General features: G+C 38.8%; 1 protein-coding gene across 3 annotated transcripts in view; it reads right to left on the reverse strand.

The window, feature by feature from the left end:
* Nucleotides 1-20,112, reverse strand: part of CCDC148 (coiled-coil domain containing 148) — a gene marked incomplete at both ends in the record, with an annotated part of 272,157 nt that overhangs the window by 48,096 nt on the left and 203,949 nt on the right. For all 3 annotated transcript variants that reach the window (XM_079709817.1, XM_079709816.1, XM_079709815.1), the window contains one exon: nt 9-127. In XM_079709817.1, coding sequence (XP_079565943.1) covers nt 9-127 — 119 coding nt within the window. The remainder of the gene's footprint in view (nt 1-8; nt 128-20,112) is intronic.

Raw genomic sequence — 20,112 nt, forward strand, 5'->3', positions numbered from 1 at the left:
TCTTTTACCTTTCTCTGTCTTTTACTGACTGTTCAGCCATTAATTTCTTCAGTTCTTCCAGACGCTGAAGATCTCTCATTTCCATTTCTTGCCATTTCTGCTCTCTTTTAGCCCAGTATTTTCTTATCTATTGCATAAATATCACATAAAATTTAAATTAACAACAGGTATGTTAAAAACAAGGAACAAAGTTATAACATTATCCATTGTTTCATATAGCAAATATTGAATTTAAATGACCCTTCATCTTTTTTATCTCTTAGATCTGCCTACAGTGTATTGGCAACAGAAAAAATAAGTTAAAACATAAAAATACATGTCCTGAGAAACTGCATGTTTTAACAGGTTCTGAAGTGGAAATGTAACTTGTGCTGAGACCTAAGGTTTTAATCTATGGCTAAAATAATCGGCTTTCAGGGAACCACAATAAAAGCATGTTATTGTCTCTAAAGTATATGATCTACCTGTTACTCAAGAATATTTTTATCCTCTTATGGTAATGTAGTCTTTAACAAATATAGCATTAAACCTATTTTTATTTTAAAAGCTCGAGTTTATTTATGCTAATGGACAGCAGGATGTTGAAAGTTTTATGCTTCTGGGGAAGTGGCAGGAGATAGGTGGGAGGAAGGAGGAAAAGAAAAAATTAGCAGGGTTGTGATAAATAGTAGTTCTGACTCATGTGGTAACATGAAGGACAGATTTATCAGGCTCAAAAAGGTGAAAGCATTGTTCTCACTAGGCATGTTTTACTTCCTTTTTCTGGGAATGGAGGCAGAATGAGAAAACCTGAAGCACACATAAGCTATTTTTAGGGGGCTAAAAAAATTATTCCCCTAGTGATGGGGCAGTTGAAGTTTATGTTTAATTGACAGAGGACCATTCAACCGCTCTGGCCTGCCATGTTGTGTCTGGGTCAAGAGAGTGGATTCTTGCTGGTAAAAAACAGTACCTTAGGGCTTCCCTGGTGGCGCAGTGGTTGGGAGTCCGCCTGCCCATGCAGGGGACACGGGTTCGTGCCCCGGTCCGGGAAGATCCCACATGCCGCGGAGCGGCTGGGCCCGTGAGCCATGGCCGCTGGGCCTGCGCGTCCGGAGCCTGTGCTCCGCGGCGGGAGAGGCCGCGACGGTGAGAGGCCCGCGTACCGCAGAAAAAAAACAAAAAAAACAAAAAAAAACAGTACCTTAATGGTGAATGGCAGTGAGTGACTACCAGCCAAGGGGCCTTGGTAGAGTATGGGTTAGCCTCATCCCCAAGGTGGCATTTTCTCTTTTGAGAAATGAATATGAAAAGCCAAGTGGTTTCCAGACTTGCCCAGCAGCATAGGCTCTGACATCTGGCAGAACCAAAAGAGGCATCCCAGTACCATGGCCACAGCCATAGCAACTCTGCAGCAGGGCTTGCAACACGAGCAGTCACACCAGTGACAACCATTCAATGCTTAATGAGCTACTGAGTTACTGATGGCTCCAAGGTAAAGTGATTCTACTCCAGAGATGATGGAGATCGGAATCTAGGGAGAACAGAGATGAAGCTAGGAAGGTAGCAGCACACCAAGATGGAAAGTGAAAGAAAGGGTAGGAAAGGGAGAAAAAGGAAACACTGACTGATATTTCAGAGTCCTAACTGATAAATGCCAAGGCATTCTATTAGTGCCAGATATGGAAATGTTAACAACCATTATATTATCTCCCTCTGGGTTTATAAGTGATCTTTATTTTATTCTTTGTATTTTTCTGTGTCACCTTATTTTGGGAAATGAATATATATTTCTTTCATAATCAGAGGGAAAAAGAAGATACTTCAAAAGAACAGATATTGGATTAAAGGGCATTTTTCTCTGGGTTCTGACAGACCAATAATGTTGCTTACTCCCAGCACTGACCTTGGAGGGAAGTCAGTGGTCCTTCTGCTGACAGTCCCTTGACAACAAGCATACCAACCCCAGGTTGCTGGTGTCCTCAGATCACTGACACCATCTGGTGCAGTGTCCTGTGCAGGCCCTAGAAGTATATCACACCTGAGGCTTCTTGGCATCTCAGGACCAATTATTTCCATCCTTGACTCTGGTATCCTCAGCCATTGTTGTAGCAAGAGAATCAATCTCTCTCTCTCTCTCTCTCTCTCTCTCTCTCTCTCTCTCTCTCTCTTTCCCTCTCTTTATGGTTTTGACTGAAATTCTCCTGAGTGAAGGATGCTTTTCTTCTGGTGTCCCATGTGCCAGGAGGCTGGGGAATGATTTGGGCATTTTCTTCCTTGTTAATGGCTACTTTGAGACACTGATACTGTCCCTCTCATGTACAATGCCTTCTCCCTTTGATGTTTACAACATCTGGCTATATCAGCCTCTACATGTCCTTATCACTGGCATGTGTGGACTTCCAGGTCATTCTCAAATATTCATTGAGAATTCAGATACGTGAGTCACAGCCACATAGGACCTGTGGTCCAGAACAACTCCTTCTACCTTCCTATGCAACTTCAGTCTGAAGCCCCTCTGACCTGCCAACTCAGAGTCCCATGACTTCCTCTATTCCAGTGAGCTACCTCCTCCTCCGGGATTCTACCACCATGGAGAACAGCTCCAAGTCTAAAAGCTTCAATTATAGCCATCGATCTTATGACCAGAACCTACGAGCCCTTCCCCATCACCTTTTGTGTTCTGGTCATATAATTTTATTCCTCTAGTACAGCCCTCACCACAAGGCTTTGCTAATTAGTATCCTTGCTCCTCTCTCCCACTAGACTGCAGAAACTGTGATTTATTATCCTGGGACTTCCAACAGCAACTGTACCAAATTGATGGTTTCAGCTGAATCTTTATTGACAATCAGCATTCCTTTTATGAATTCCTGGCCAGTGCCTCTCGATTGCTCACAGTGGTATTTCAAAACCCATTCACTATATTAAACTCCATACCTGCCTCTATTTCTTCAGTTTTATCAGAGGAAACGCAGACCCTAAAAGATTCCTTCCTTGATGTCCTGCTCCTCAGAGGAAGTGCTGTCCTTCCTTCTTTCCAAGGCAACCCTCACCTGGGCTCCAGAACCTATACCCCAATTCCATCTCCATAACCTTAGTCCATCACCTACCCTTCTTTCCCCTGTAACTTCAACCTCTTGGTCTTTGCTGCTCCCTTCTCCTCACATGAAAATCTACACAAATCTCACCCATTAACAAAAATTTTAAAGGACTTTCTTTAGACCCCCAAGACTGTAGCACCACACCCTTCATTGTTCCCTTTCAGTCAATGATACCTATTCTTCTCCAATTTCACATCTCTTATTTTAGTCCTCACCCAAGTCATTCCTACCTCTGCCTCTACCCCAATTCACTACTCTTGCCAGTGACTTCCCAATGATCAAAGCAAATTCAATCCTTATTTTATGTAATGCCTCTGTATTTGATTCTACAAACCCTTATTTACAGTCTTAAGAAACTACTGACTTTGGCATTCATTCGTTCAAAAAATACTTATTGAGCATCTGCTTTAAGCCAGATACTGTGCTATGTGCTTGAGATATGGTGCTTAAAGAAAACTTAGGCCTTTGCCTCATGGAGCTGGGAGTTTCAGAAAGAGAGAAAATAAACAAGTAAATGAATGAAAAGAATATTACATGTTCAATTCTAAGAAGGAAATAAGTATGGTGATGATTTAGAAAAATCTGTGTAGAACCACTAGAAGGCATATTTTTAAATGACATTTGGATTAAAATTTGAAAGATGAGAGTGAGACAACCATGGAAAGAGATGAGGGAGATCACTGCAGGAAACGTGAGCTTTAGGTGCAACAGTATTGAGTGGGAACGACCTTGCACATGTTCAGAATTGGGAAGAAAACAGCACAGCTGGAGCAGGTAGTGTGAGTTAAGACTGGAGGTAAGTTTGGCAAGCTGGATGGGGGCTAGATGATTAGGCAAAGATTTAGTTCTAGAAACAAAACAAAAAAAGATATTGAAGAGTTTAAAGCAAAGAGTGATATAATGTGACTTAGATTTTTAAAATATAGCTTGGGCTATATTGAGTGAAGAATGGATAGTAGAGGAGCAAAGGAGAAACAGAGACCAAAGAGAATATGGCAAAAATGATCACTGGGATCGAGGAAATTAATTATTCAGATCTGAGATGTGCTTTTGAGTGGAGTCAGAGTGTTCATTTAAGGATTAGACACAGCTGTTGAAGTTAAAAGGAATCAAGGATAATTCCTAGGTTTTTGCTAGAGCAACTGGTTGGATGATTTTACCAATAACTGAGATGGGAAATTGGAAGAATAACAGGTTTGGAAAAGAAAGTCAGGAGGCTCAGTATTAAACATTAAACAATTGATGTGACTGTAAGACATTTAAGTAGAGATTCCAAATAAACATCTGGAGGTACAGATGGGCAGCTCAATGGAGAATTCAGGGCTGGTCTAAATTAAGGAGATATCTACTTAAAATGCTACAAATGCTATTTGATGCTACAAGACTGGAAAAGATCTATAGAGTGTGAACGTAAATAGAAGAGAAAAGGTGATCATGCACTTTCATGTTTATTTGCCTTTTGCAGTTTTCTCAACCAGCATAGCTTCATTTTCCTCCTCCACCTGTTAATTTTATTCTACCATTAAGACCAGAACAAATGCCATCTCCTTGAATCTTCCTCTGAACCCTCTAGGGAAAATGTTAGTAGGATTCCCTGGTGGTCCAGTGGTTATGAATCCACCTTCCAGTGAGAGAGTGGTATGGACATATATACACTACCAAATGTAAAATAGATAGCTAGTGGGAAGCAGCCACATAGCACAGGGAGATCAGCTAGGTGGTTTGTGTCCACCTAGAGGGGTGGGATAGGGAGGGTGGGAGGGAGAAGCAAGAGGGTGGCGATATGGGGATATATGTATATGTATAGCTGATTCACTTTGTTATACAGTAGAAACTAACACACCATTGTAAAGCAATTATACTCCAATAAAGATGTTAAAAAAAACCCTAATATTAAAAAATAATAAATAAATAAATAAATAAATAAATTTTAAAAATCTGCCTTCCAATGCAGCGGACGCGGGTTTGATCCCTGGTCATGGAACTAAGATCCCACATGCTGCAGGGCAACTAAGCCCTTGCGCCAGAACTAGAGAACCCACATGCCACAGTGAAGAGCCTGCACACCACATCAAAAGATCCTGCATGCCACAACAAAAGATCCCACGTGCCGCAACTAAGACCCGACACAGCCAAATAAATAAATAAATAGTAAAAAAAAAAAAAAAGAGAGAGAGAGAGATAGCTCCTAGCTCCAATTCCATCTTTTCATTAAAAATAATAATAATAATAATAATAATAATAGCAAAAATATTTTGAAAAAAAAAAGAAAATGTTTGCTCAATCCTTGGCACACCAATGATCCTTAATTAAGATTTATTACTGGGGTTTCCCTGGTGGCGCAGTGGTTGGGAGTCCGCCTGCCGATGCAAGGGACGCGGGTTTGTGCCCCGGTCCGGGAGGATCCCACATGCCGCGGAGCGGCTGGGCCCATGAGCCATGGCTGCTGAGCCTGCGTGTCCAGAGCCTGTGCTCCTCAACGGGAGAGGCCACAACAGTGAGAGGCCCACATACCGTGGAAAAAAAAAAAAAAAAAAGATTTATTATCCTCCCTTCTTTGTTCTGCCTTGTATTCCTTGATTCTTTTTCAGGAGAGTCTAACACTGGATTGTTACTGATATATTTGGACATTTACTACATGCCTGGCATGCTCTTCCCTGCCTTGTTACCTGCTAAATCCCTCCTGTCCATCATTTAAGACTCAATTGTAGCTTTGCTTTCTCAGGCTTCCTCCTTCCCCCTCTCCTCCAGACATAACTAGGTGTACCTTCTAAGGCACTATTTATGTATCCTTAGCATAACACTTTCCATATTGATCTGCATTATTCATCTTTGTATCCCTAGTATGTTGTATTGTAAATAATATATAGAAGGGCTTAAGTGATCATCATTAGGTGAGTGGGAGCACTTTCTAGTCTCTGGTCTGAGAATAACAAAGTTATGGATGGGAACCAGGCCAGCAGTTTTATTTGCAGGATGGTAGAGTCTGAACTAAACATTTCCCTAGGACAGTTCCATTACTTTCCATCAATTAATAAGAGCAGGAAGTGTGTGTCATGAAACATTGGCTTTGCAAGGTTCAAACTAAAGTTAAGGTTAAGAGTATTTAACTAGCCTTTTGGAACATTTGTTGAGACACAGATTTTAAACACACTACTGTTTAGATTTTTTTAGTGATCCTTATAACTTTCCAACGATAGAGGAACCAGAAAGTTAGCGCACGGGGTAAGAGGTGAATTTAAAGCTTGTCTCTTCTAGACTTGCAGATAAGGTTTCTAGAAAAAGCTTACTTTTCTGAAAACCAAAATGGGCCCTCATTATCCCCCATCTCCGCTTGTTATCTCTGATTTGTACTAGATAGTCCTCTTTCGTAGTCCCACATTTTGTTCATTTGGGTAGAGTTAAGCCAATAAAAGTATAAACAAACTGAAGAAACTATTCTCTATATAGATTTATGAGCCAAAGTTATGCTGTGCTATCTTTTCAGAGGGTTTAAGATCATTTTTATATCCCACCTTACTTTTGTAATCTTCCAAACAATTTGTCTCCAGTTAAAAGCTCCACTAGTAAACATGACATTTATGGTATTAAGAGTATATCAGAGTTTAATTTTTAAAAACTTGGAGTAATATTACATAACCATTCAATTATTTTCATTCCTTCAGTCCAAAAATTATAATTGCATGGAAGAAGAATTTCTTGTTTACACATAGAAACCAGAAAGTTAGGACTAAAGCATTAGAGTAGGAAGACAGTTTGGTCTCTGATTTCAAGCAATCTTTTCTATACCTTGCTCCTAGGTCATTATTCCAAAGGCTCTAATGACTTATTCAGGAGGATGTCATAATTCTTAACCAGATATACAAAATACATGAAATATGAAGTACAGAATATCCAGTTGCCTTCCTCATAAACCACTGAGGCGGAGTGATTTTTATTCCATTCTCTAGATTCTCATTTACTTAGCTAATTCCTCGCATCTCACACCTTTTCTACATTTGGCCTGGAATAAGCACCCACAGAAAAAGTGTTGTTGCTCCGCATGAAAACACAGCAGGGCCTCTTCATTAAAAAGAGTCATTCTTTTACTTTAAATTTTTCCCACGTGCTTCATGTAGATGAGTCTGTATCACATAAAGTCACCACCAACCGAAGTCTGACTCTTATTTCTATGCGATCTATTTGACAATCATCTGTATTTTGCCAAGTAAATTTTCACACACTTGTGTGAACTTCTGAAAGGTAAGGAACATGCCTTATACTGTAATATTTATTTGTATCCAGTGTATTGCGCCTTGCAGATGAGAGGTACAAGATAAACTACTCCAGTGGAAAAGAATATGGAAAGGCAACACTGCACACAGTACTTTTCTTATATCAGTTCATATAAATCCGAAACTATTAATAAAGTATCCAGACAGAAAATAATGACAGACCACAGACATCAGTGAACCAATTCATTTAGTCATGTGGGGTGTAGAGGTACATTTAATCCCCAAAGAGCACAAGGGCGTGGTACTTCTCTAAGTCAAATTGTCCATGGAAGCCAGATTCAAAGTTTTTTGGGCTAAAGGTGGACACTTGGTCACTTCCATCCTCAGAACCTTTCAGCCAACATTATCTCTTCTATACTTTGTGGTATAGAGATCTCTGTGGGCTTCAATCCAGGATGCACTGAAGCTTCTGAGCAAAAAATTTGGCTCCAAAATAATTATTTTGCAGGTCATTCTTTATGCAAAGATGGGAAAACTCTCTACATGGATAAGAAATCAAAGCTAGTTCTTTGGTTTTTAAAAATAAAAAGTCAGTTTTTCCACCATCCTGCCTGGTTATTTGAATTTAATGGATCTCCTTTCAGTCCACAATTCAGACTATTTGTATTTCAGCTACTTATTTTCATTGTCCTAAACTTGAACTTTTTTGCCACCAATCTCTAATCTGATAAACAAGCACATCTACCTACAAGAAGAGGGTAAATTGTCATACTCTTTCTGAAGAATAAATAGGGAAATAACTAGCAAAAGCCTTCAGAATTAAGAAATAAAGTTTAAGAATTAATATGCAGCCACCTATGCAAAGATTTATATACAGGTATGTTCATTACAGCCTTAAAAGGGTAAAAAAATTGGAAATATTGTAACAGCACCAAATAAGAAATTGGTCAAATGCAATTATTCACATAATGAAACACTATGCAAACACCAAAAATTATGTGGTAGGAATACAGAGGAAAATATGCAAGATATATTGATAATGAAAAAAATCTGGTTTTGGGCTTCCCTGGTGGCGCAGTGGTTGGGAGTCCGCCTGCCGATGCAGGGGAAACGGGTTCGTGCCCCGGTCTGGGAGGATCCCACATGCCACGGAGTGGCTGGGCCTGTGAGCCATGGCCGCTGGGCCTGCCCGTCCGGAGCCTGTGCTCCGCAACGGGAGAGGCCACAACAGTGAGAGGCCTGCATACCACACATACACACAAAAAATCAGGTTAAAAATAATATATGCAGTATTATCTAGTTAAATTAAAATCTTTGTGTATATAGAAAAAAGAATATATGAACATCGTTATTAATCTTTTGCTAGTGGTTTAGGATTTTGGGTGATATTTATTGTATTTTGTGTGGTTGACTGTATTTTCCAAACTATTTGCTATGGACATAAAAGACTTTATAATTACAAAAGGATGTTTTAAAAGTCTGTCCAAAAAAAATCAAAATTTAGAAGGAATATCTAAGGGACATGACTGTTATTCATTCTGGAAGTTTTTAAACTCTATTCCCATATCAAATTAAATGACAAAAATACTGTATATCCTTGTATATAACATTTTCACTTTTTATCACCTTGCATGCAGCATTACTTTCACTTTCTATAGAAAAGTTTCACAGAACTATGATTTAATTTTATGCCATAGGCCTTATAAAGGTTAACACAATATCATATAAGGGTTGATTTAGACTCAGTAAAACTTCTATTGAAAATGCTTTCTTCTGGGTGGTTTGCCTCCCTCCCCCTGCCAGCTCCTGATGTGCTAGATGTTGTCTATTATTAGCAAATAAGAGCTAAATGCTTCCTTTTAACTTTAACCATGTTCAATTACAGCACCCCTTTTTAGTCTTGGTTTGCTGACATAACTATATTCCCATCCTCTTAGTTTTTTGTCTCTTATTCTCTTACTAATTTTCTATTTTAATGATTCCTAATAGGAAACAGATGGCACACTCAAAATTAGGTTAAATCCAGAAGAATGTAATAAGGGGACAATGACAAAGAAGGTTAGAATGCAAGGCAATCACAAGGGATCATGTAGTAGCCATGCTGCTTTACCCAGAGCCAGAGAAGGCTGTGTGGGGAGGGCCACCTGACAGGGGCTGAGACCCTTGGTGGAGGACACAGCTAGTCAACACAACTCTGCAGGGCCAGGAGCTGGGGGAGCAGCTCTCCCAACCTCACTCTCCTCCCTCATCCTCATCTCTAGTGTTCCACTTTGACTGAACCCAACCAGAAGCCAGAGGGCAAGGGAGCCTTCTATAGGACAACTCCCTGGGACACAGAGCAGGATGGAGAGTAGATACGCCCCAATGGGTAGATATCTAGCACAATAACGTTAGTGCCTTTATTATAAATTGTTTGGAAGTAGGTGATGTCTATATGTGTAAGTAAATAACATGAACCTTTTAGGTGATTTCACTTTGGTCACTTATGTGAGCATTTTTTCCATAGCAGAGCTGCCTACTCGAATTGGCAATAGCTATTTTCTGCCATGATGTAGTCTTATGTCCTTAGAGCATGATGAGCCAAGAAAGTATTCTGGTGTAAACACATTAGTTATCTCCCTCTTAATTGAAATTCCAGGTGGATTTAAAAATAACTGTTATGTCTACTTTAGAGGTAAGGTCTATTTTCAGTCTGCGCATTGAAGTATTACATAATGATCATGTCATATGTTGATATTGCTAAAATGAATTTGTCTGTAATCTTATTTAATTTCTCTGTTTTCACTGATCATTAAAAAGGGAGTATATATACTGAGGATGTTGTATTTCAAAGCCTGACGTGTCAGGGAGAGCGAAAAGTGAAAAGTAATCAAACCTCAGAGTCATTCAATCATGACTTCTTAGAGCTGAGGTGATTTTAGCAATCATTTAATTCAAACACCTCATTTTACAATTGGGGAGGGAAAATCCTGCAGAGCCTACATATCTTGCTCAAGGTCATCCACCTTGTTAGGGCCTCCTAGTTTGGCATATTTTCCTCTATATCTCAACATCAAAGTACAGTTGTATTCTGTTCATTCATTAAATTCACTCACTCAAACAATATTTATTGAGTGCCTTGTGTCAGGCACTGGAGATAAAACAATGAAGAAAATGGACAAATCCCCCCTTTTTACGGGGCTTACATTCTAGAAGAGAAAGAGAAGACGGTCAATAAATAACTAAAGATATGTCAGAGGAATGATAAATGCCAAGAAAAAAATAAAGTAGGGTAAATGGACAGAGTGACAAGGAAGGAGGATGCTATTTTAAGTTTGGTAGTCAAGGATAGACATTCTCTTTGATGACGTTTGAGTGTGACCCTGAATGGAGTGAGAGAGTGAGTTATACAGACATCTGGGGGAGGACTCTTCCAGGCAGAAGGAACAGCCAGTGCAAAAGGCTAAGGGGACATGTGCTAGGGTGTTCGAGGAGGAAGAAGTAGGCTGTGATGGCTGGAGCAGGAGGAGTGATGGGGGAAGTGACAGGATATGAGATCCAAGAGATATTGAGCATAATGTGGGGAATGACATAATCTGACATGCCTTTTAAAAGCATCACTCTGACTGTTGCGTGGGAGATCGATGGAGGGGGAGGGAGGGAAGAGAAAGGGAGGAGGCAGAGAAATGGATTAGAAGAGTAAGAGGTTTATAATAGTTCTGATTTGGAAGGCAGAGCCTTCTATTCATGACAATAGGTAAGGGTGTGAGTATAGGGTGTGAGGGGGGAAAACAAGAGTCAAAATATCAAGGCTTTTGGCCTGAGCACTGGGAGAATAGGATTCCATTTGTTGAGAAAAGGAATATGGGGGAAAGAGTGGGTTTGGAGAGAAAAATGAGATTACATTTGGGTCAAATTAGATTTGAGGCAGTGGGATGTGTGAGTTTTCAGTTCAAGAGAGAAATCTAGACCAGAGATATTAATTGGTAATTTGAGTCAGCATACAAATGGCATATGAAGTATATTGGATTGGTTGAGATCCCCTAGAAAGTACACATACTTAGAGCACTGAGGCCCCAGGGAACTCCAAGACTTAGAATGATGAGGAGGATCCATCCAAGTTTATGGAAAAAGAGAACCCAGTGAGATAAAAGAACAGAGGATGGCTTCCTAGAAGCTAAATATCAAGTTTTCCAAAGAGGAGGCAGTGATCACTTCCATCTTAATAGTTCAAGTAAAGTGAGGACTGAGAACAGACCCCTGGAATTAGCAACATGGAGATCACTGATGACCTTGACAAGCACAGCTTTGCTGGAGTCAAGGGACAAAATGGCTCAAGAGACAATGGGTGGGATGAAGTGAGGACTGTGTGTAGAGGCTACAGGATGGTGAGATTTTCTTAACGGGGGAGGCATGAGGTCAAGGGAGAGTGTGCTTCTAAATACAAGTGAGAATGGTATATTTATAGGTTAATAGGAAAGATCTAGAATAAAAGGGGGAAGTGGTGGTGGGAGAGAGATTTGGATGACCTTGCGTAGGAGAGAGGGAATAGGATTCTGTGCATAAGTGAAGGGGCTGGCCATAGACAGGAGTACAGATACTTAATGCATTGAGAAAGGAGGTAAGGTGGGGAGTGGGTACAGATTCTGATAGGTTGGTAGATGCAATGTTGGAAGCCTGTGGAAATTTTCTTCTTGTGAAATAAGATAATGAGAGGTAAAAAAAAAACAACACACAATCAAAATTGTTAATATTTTCTTCAGTCAACTTAACAAAAGAGCAACACCAAGGAGGCAATGAAGCTGTTTTGTTTTTTTTTTAACCTGCTCATAACACATGTCTTATACTTGACACTTCAACTGTGATCAAACAATAATGGTCTGGCTTCCTGTAAAGTGTTTGGCTATAGTGGTTCATTAACCCAAGGAGAGAAATCCTGAGAGAATATTAATAAGACAGACTGCGTGTACCTGTAAAACATGAAAGAAATACTCCTAGTAAGCAGACTACTAAAGAGATTTTAAATTATCAATTACCTATCAATCTAACAGTTCTGAGTACACTAGGACAGGATCAAAGCCATGAAAATTACCCTAAAGCAAACAGTTTGAAACCAAGTTTTCTCAAAATTGATTAATCACAAAATTAATAGCAAACAGCAATCACAGTGATGGGCAGCACAGCACAGTGTTTAAAATCATGAACGATGGAGTTAGACCTCCAGGGTTCACATCCTAATTGCACTGCTTAATGGCTATGTGACTTTGGGGAAATTATATTCCCTCTATGTGTCTCTGTTTCCTCATTTATAAAAAGAAGATCATATTAGTACCCACCCCTTAGGGTTATTAAGAAGATTAAATGAACATAGAACTGTGCCTTGCACATATCAAGCATTGTATAGGTTTCTGTTAATTAAATCATATCACTGTGAATAATCAAGACCTAGCCAGAAATGCAGCCAAAAATTGACACCTGGAGTTAATTTTTAAGACTTTTAAAACTGCCTACCGGGAAATCTTTTACAGAAAAACAAATACATCTGTCTCTTGATCATCTAGGGTATTTTTTTCCCTCCATCTGACTTTTTCTTAAAATTGTGTCCTGACAAAGAGTAGGAAGATTCCATAATTTCCACTTTTAAAAAAGAAGTTCTAATGGAAATCTTCACTTTTAAAAGACATGGAAACCAGAAAAGTGAGCCCCTTGGATTACCATCCTACTTTTCTGTCACCTATTGACTCATATACTGAGAGCTGACCCTACATTTTGACTCATATTAGAAGGTCATAATCAGTTAATAAGCTATGTTAATGTTCATTTCTAAATTTTAATGACAAAATAAGGAACATTATGAATATTTTTAAATTATATGATCCTTGATTAATTTTCTTTTCTCCCATACTGCATTCATTTCTTTACTCATACAATATCATTCAGAGGACTGGTTAAATATTCAGAAGATAAAGTCTGAACCCCCAGTTTATTATGGAGTCATTTCTACATAAAATACACGTTAACTATCTTTTCTTTTTGACCATTGTAATGTCCTGATACTTAATTTACCTACTAGATTTTATGGCGCCAATATTTTGGCTATTTCATCAGATTTTCAAATAAAAGGACCAAAAATTAAAAGAAAAACACCCGCTCAAACTTTGACTGCAAGATCACATTTCTAGGAGTTAGTAATTGAGAGCACCACAAAACCGAGAGTGGGAAGTAGTTCAACAGATTGGTCCTCAGCCAGATGGGGCTACTTCAGCTCTAGCTGCAGGTGGTCCCTTTGCAGAGATGCTTGCAGTGAGAGATCTGGGTGGGCGGATTTTAGAGCAGAGGTCAAACTGGCGTTCAGAGAGGTTCAAAGACATGTTTTTAGGGTCAAAAGAGTCTATGAGAGTTTTTATATTCCATATTCTCCATTTTATAAAAATGTAAAAAAGTGTTGTAAACCAATCTGAGATTATCTGAATGTCACTGCATGACTGAGTGCTGCCACAGTGTTTTTTGTTTGTGTTCACAATTCAGTTGGTCCCCAGTGGTATATTACATAAACTGACAGTATATCTTAAGTCATTTTAGTCTAAGTGGGATCCAGTTAGACCAATCAGTCTTTCTCTCTCCCTCTCCCTCCCTCTGCTCCCCAGAGCATTTGGTTCCCCAAGAACCAAATGGGCTTTTGTGGATTTTATGGGATTCACCTTGTTAGAAAAAAGCCAATAAACACAGGTCTTTTTGAGATGAACCCTTCTCTCTCTTGGCCTCCTGCTGATGTGGCTGAGAGAAATTGCCCTTAAACTTCTCTGAGGCTCTCTAGTTTGAGAATATCTATGAGAAACACCCCTTATCTCTTGGAAGTGTTGCTTATATGAATGGATACACTGACCTTTTGATCTTTTTGAGGCTATAACAAAGGGTTGTACATTCACACTTTCAGTCTTTTCCCTATGCCATGCTGTTGGAAATAAACTCGTAACTCTAGAGTCTTTTGCCATTAGGATAGATGGAGAGTTTCCCAAAGCATCAAGTCCTGGTTCCTTTTAGTTTAACAGTTCTTCCCTCAATTTATCTCTCTCCATTTTACTATAAGTAGCAAAAAAAAAAAAAAAAAAAAACCCAAAAAACAAAACCAGGTGGCATCTTCAACACCTTGGAAATCTTAGTTCATTACATATGAAGTTCATTATTTAGGAAGGTTTTCCACCTAACTGCAGGACAGAATTCCCTAGGCTTTATGCCACTGCATAACAGTGATCCTCCTTTCTCCTGTTTCCAATAATATGTTCATTGCTTCCTTCTGAACCCTTATCAGCCACATCTTATCCATATTTCTACTAACGGTCTGTTCAAAGCATTCTAGTCTTTTTTCTATCATGCTCCTCAAAATTCTTCCAACTTCTCTCCACTTCCCAACTCCAAAAACACTTCCACATTTTTATGTATTTGTTAGAGTAGCATTTCACATCCAGATACCAAAATCTGTATTGATTTTTTAAATTGCTGTGTAACAAACTACCACAAATTTAGCAACTTAAAGCAATACTCACTTATTAGCTCAGAATCCTATAAGTCAGAGGTTCAGCAAGGCATGGCTGGGCTCTCTGCTCATGACATCACAAGGCTAAAATCAAGGTGTTGCCAAAACTGATTTCTCATCTGGAAGCTTTAGAGAAAAATTTGCTTCCAAGCTCATTCCTTTTTTTTTTTTTTGTCAAAATTCAGTTTGTTACAATTATAGGACTAGAGGTTACAGGGTCCTATTTCCTTTCTGGCTGTCAGCTAGGGCCACTCTTATCTCCTAGGGGCCACCCACATTCCTTGCCATGTGACCTCCTCCATCTCCAAGCCAACAATGGTGGGTCAAGTCCCTTTTATACTTTAAATCTCTGGCCACCCATCCTCTGACCAGCCAGAGAAACCTCTCTGCTTTTAAAGGGCTCATGTGGCTAGGTCAAGTCCACCCAAATAATCTCCCTTTCTCAACGTTGTCTGTGCCATATAATATAACCTAATTAGGTATTTACAGTCCTGGCAATTATACAGGTATGTATCCCAGGACAGCAGAAAGTCTCGGGGCCCATCTTAGAAGGCTGTCTGTCACAGGGCTATTCAATGGCCCCTTTAAGTCCCAACAATCCTGAAGAAGCAGAGTTTAAAACCTGGGAATTTTTTTTTTATCATTCTCTGTGTCCACCTTTTTTTCTACTCTTGGCTCTTTAGATCAGTATATTATTAGATTGATAAACACTGGAGAAGAGATTTCATAATATCATGATGAATTACTCTCATAAGAACCCATAAATCCCCACATAGAGAGAATGGCTTTGATCTGAATGTACTCTGGATTCCCTCCTAAGCACAGAGTTTCTTGAATCTTCTGATAAGTAGTACTGTTCCATCCCTTTCACCTGCATTCTGATTAAGATAGCCTACCCTCTTTTGTTTTAGATTCTTTCCTCTCTTCCCTGGTTATCTGTCAGATGAATATAATTCTGAGTGTTTGCCAGGTCACCTGAGGACAAGAGGAAGCACCCAAGAGCCAAGGTTCTACTGAAGACTGGGTCTATTGGTATTTACTGGTGCAATGTCACTTGAGGCTCCCCAGAAACATCTCTGAGGTAAGGCTGAAGGTCACATGGCTGGTGGAGTTATTCTGACTTTTCTGACTATGTTCCCCACCCCTCAGTTGTACAATATGAGTGGTTTCAATGCTGGATTCAGAGTTGGTGAAAATTGGGAGGGAACTGTGACACGATAAATCAAGGAAGGGATATGTCTCCTTTTTCTGTGAGCCTTGCTTAAAATCTCCATTTTGGGAGCAAGGCTGAAAATATCCTCGCCGTGGATCCCATAGAATGCCAAGCATCATGTAGCAACAAAACCTCCTAAAATGCTATGATGCAGAGCAATTTTTTTGTTATTCAAGCCATCCAAAGAGCCATTCCCAGTAAAAGGGTGGTTCTGGGACCAATATTACATATCAAGCATTTTGAGGTTCATCTAGCATGGTAATCTTGTTTCTTACAATAGCTCCTAGGGATAGTTTATGGAAAGGCATCATCTCTTGATTTTACCATGACAACTGCAAAAGTGGAGAGATGCTTCTGAAATATTATTACCATTGTCACCTAACAGCTTATGAATCAAAACTTTCCTTGAGTCTTGAGATAAAACTATGAAAACTGTGAATATTATGTTCAACTAGAGTTTTAAAGCACAAAAGAAAAAAGTGATCTAATAAATGTACATTTGCAAGGAGCTGGGCACCTACTAGGATAAACTTTGCCACTGGATACAAATTATGTTATTCCTGCAAAAAGAAAATACTATTTCCTAAAAGACAAATTACTGGGAAGAAGAATTAGGATAAAGCTGATCTCTTGTTCAGAAATCCTAATGTGGGGTTTTACACATGGCATAGTTTCTCTACCTCTGTTGCTGCTCTCTTAGGAGAAGAGACAGTCAAGTCAGGCAAGTGAAACAGTAGATGGGGAGAGACAGAACACCAGGTAATAAAGCAACTAGTCTCTAGTCAGGGGGAGGCTGCCTGTAGGGGGTTTTCTGCCAAGCTTCTATTAAGCACTGAAGAACTAAAATTTGTCTCCAACACATAAAATAGTTAAAACAAAGGGAATCTAGATTTGCGGTTAGTATATATAAAGGTAGTCAGAACTTTGGTCAGTATGTCTGAATTGACATAGAAATCTTTTTTCCCACTTTAAACACAGAAATTTTGGACAAACTATACCACAACTACAAACACACATACCCAGTGTCCCAGTGCTGAAAATAAAGATGGAACTCAAAGTCAGAGCAGTGAGAAGGAGCCAAAGCCAAGTGACTCTTGGGGAGAACTGGACCTGAGATACGTCTGAGGAGCTGGTGGCCAGGCCTTCAGTGTTAGTTGTGGGACCTGTGCACATGGGTGCAGGAACCAAGCTACCTACGAAGAGCAAGAAGTCATGTAGGACTTGTCCATACACACAAGGGAAACTAGCTACACCGTGACCACTCCCCAGGAGAGTGACAGAGGAGCTAACTTTCTGCTTGGGACCAGAGGAAGAAAAGGGCCAAGTGCAGAACCCAAGTGCTGTGCATGAGTGCTAAGTCAGCACCCACTCCCAGCTCACAGCATGGGTCCCAAGTATCAAAGTTAATATACAAACTGGTCCTAGGCCAGTAAAACGCATAGGGCCCTTAGCAGAGGCAAACATAAAAGCTCTCTGTAGAGATGTTCTCACTACCAGGTCATAGTTCATAAAGGAAAGCACAATTCACAAAGAAAAAGTTTAAGAACTTCGATTATTTGATCATTTGAAATTTCCGTGGAACTACAGACACTGAGGCAAATTTAAAGGCAAATGACAAAGGAAAGAAAATATTTGCAACTCATGTAACTGATAAAAAGAAGTAATATTCAGAATTTATAAAGAACATCTATATATTAAATAAAGAAAAAATAGACAATGGACAAGAAGCATGAATAAGCAATTCAGAGAGGAAGAAAACTGCCCAATAACCATGAGATTTCCAATCTCACAAGTGACCAGGAGAATCCAATTTAAAACACTGAGATACTGTTCTCATTTAACATATTGGCAAAAGTCAAAAAGAATAGTTTTAATGTCTTATAAAGTCCAAAAAAAAGTCTTATAAAGTTGAAAACATACACATCCTGCAACATAGTGATTCCCACCCCAGGTATACCCTAGAGAAAGCTGTGCATACATGCTCTGGTCAATATGTATGAAGCAGCTGCTGCAGCACACTTTCAAGAACAGAACTTAAGAAACTTAAATGTCATCCACTAAAAGAAGGGATAAATGGTATCCTAGTTCTACAGTGGAACACTATATAGCCATTAAAAGAATAAACTAGCTCTCTGTGTATTAACATGGCTATATCTCAAAATGTAAGGGTAAATGAAAAAGTACGTGCTGCAGAATAATACAGTGTGATAATATTCATGAGAGAAGAGAAATGAAATACATATTAAAATAGGTTAAAAGCAATAGATAGCCTGAAAGATAGCAATAAAATTCATGATGGAGATTGCCTTTGGTGTGGTAAGAAGGCAAATGGTACTGAGTTAAGTCCTCAAAAGAAGACTTCAACTTTATCTATAAAATAAAATAAACCTGAAACAATGAAAAATGTCAACAGTTTCAATGCTAGGTGATGAGTACTAATGTATTTATTACATCAATCTCTGTATTTTAAACTTTTTTTCTAAATGTAAGAAATAATTTTTAAAAGAAAATAAATAAAATAAAATATATGCCTCGGGCCCATACACTTTCAAGAGATTGACCATGAATTTGGCTTAGAGCTTAATTATTCCTTCCATCACTGTTTGTTTTGTTGTTGTTGTTTTGGTGTCAGGGCAGATTTCAAGCCAAATGTCAATAGCTTATCTGCAAGCTAATAAAGGTCTCTCTCTCATCTTTCAAAACACCTTTCTCTCATTTCCAGAAATGTAAGAGACTGAGGAGAAAACAGCAAGCAGTCTGTCTATCCATTCCTGTATAACCATGCCAATTCCCCAACTCAAATTTAACAATGAAATGCACTTACTTCAATTCTCAATACTTGAGTTACTAATTTGTGTATTCTTTCACTGTCTCTGTAAGTTCCCAGAAAGGGGAACTGTATCTAAATCTCTTTATATGGCACTTAAAATGACACTACATGCAAACAAATGCTTAAAAATACGTTACTTTTCATGATTATACTAATTCATAGAGAGGAAGGGCTATGCAAGGGGCCCAGGTAGATGACAAATCTCTAAGGATATGTAGTTTCATAACAGTTAATAATTGTTAAGTTTTCCCACAGAGATGTATATAGTTCACCTGTGTTATTTGAAACATGATTGATATTTATGAGTTTCTCTCTTGATGGGGACTTGATGAAACCACCCAACTTCCTTAGAAGTTAGACTGTAAATTCCGTCTTCTTTGCAGCTTACTTTGTCAAAAATCATAAAACTTCTCTAAGTGTTGTTTTTTACACATGCTGACTCGACACCAATTTGCTGATGTAAGAGCTCAAAACAAGCAAGAATAATGGCAACTGAAGTATAAAGTGCAGAAATCTGACTTCTAGCTAAAAAACCATAGTGCCTTTTCTTCCCCCTCATGTTTAATTTTAAAGGAAAAACTTCTAGACAAGAGCTTCATAAACCTGGTTGACCATATAAAGTATCAATTGTGTTCACAAAAGCAAAAATTTACTCATCAAGGACTGTGAATTAGTCATTTTTAGCACTTTAAGCAACTCCAAAAGAAAATATTTTACATATCATGCAGATCAAGCCAATACAGGTGTACAGGTTAATGGAAGTTCCTCTCATTATGTTATGGAATTGATCATAAATTGCCTTTTGTGAATCATTTCCACAGAAGTCATAAAATCTTAAAGAAAAATATTTTTTACTGTAAGTTCTATCACTTTTGTGGTGTGGAAAAACAAAATATCTAAACAAATATCTCATATATTTTTTAAAAATCTCCTCTGAATATGTTTTACTTTCCACAGGTTGTCAGAAATCATTTTAAAGCTGTTAATAAGTGTTTCGGGGAATTCCCAGGCGGTCCAGTGATTAGGACTCCATGCTTCCACTGCAGAGGGCATGGGTTCAACCCCTGGTTGGGGAACTAAGATCCCACAAGCTGCATGGCACAGCCCCCCCATAAAAATTAAAAATTAAAAAAATAAGTGTTTTGATTAATATTTTGAAGATTGGGAAACAAATGTTCGTTCAAAAGTAGATGATGAATTTGTATCAATATGAAACAATCTAACACATAATAAACCAAGAAGTAAATTCTTTAAAG

This window comes from Hyperoodon ampullatus (assembly GCF_949752795.1).
Source record: "Hyperoodon ampullatus genome assembly, chromosome: 8".
NCBI lineage: Eukaryota > Metazoa > Chordata > Mammalia > Artiodactyla > Ziphiidae > Hyperoodon > Hyperoodon ampullatus.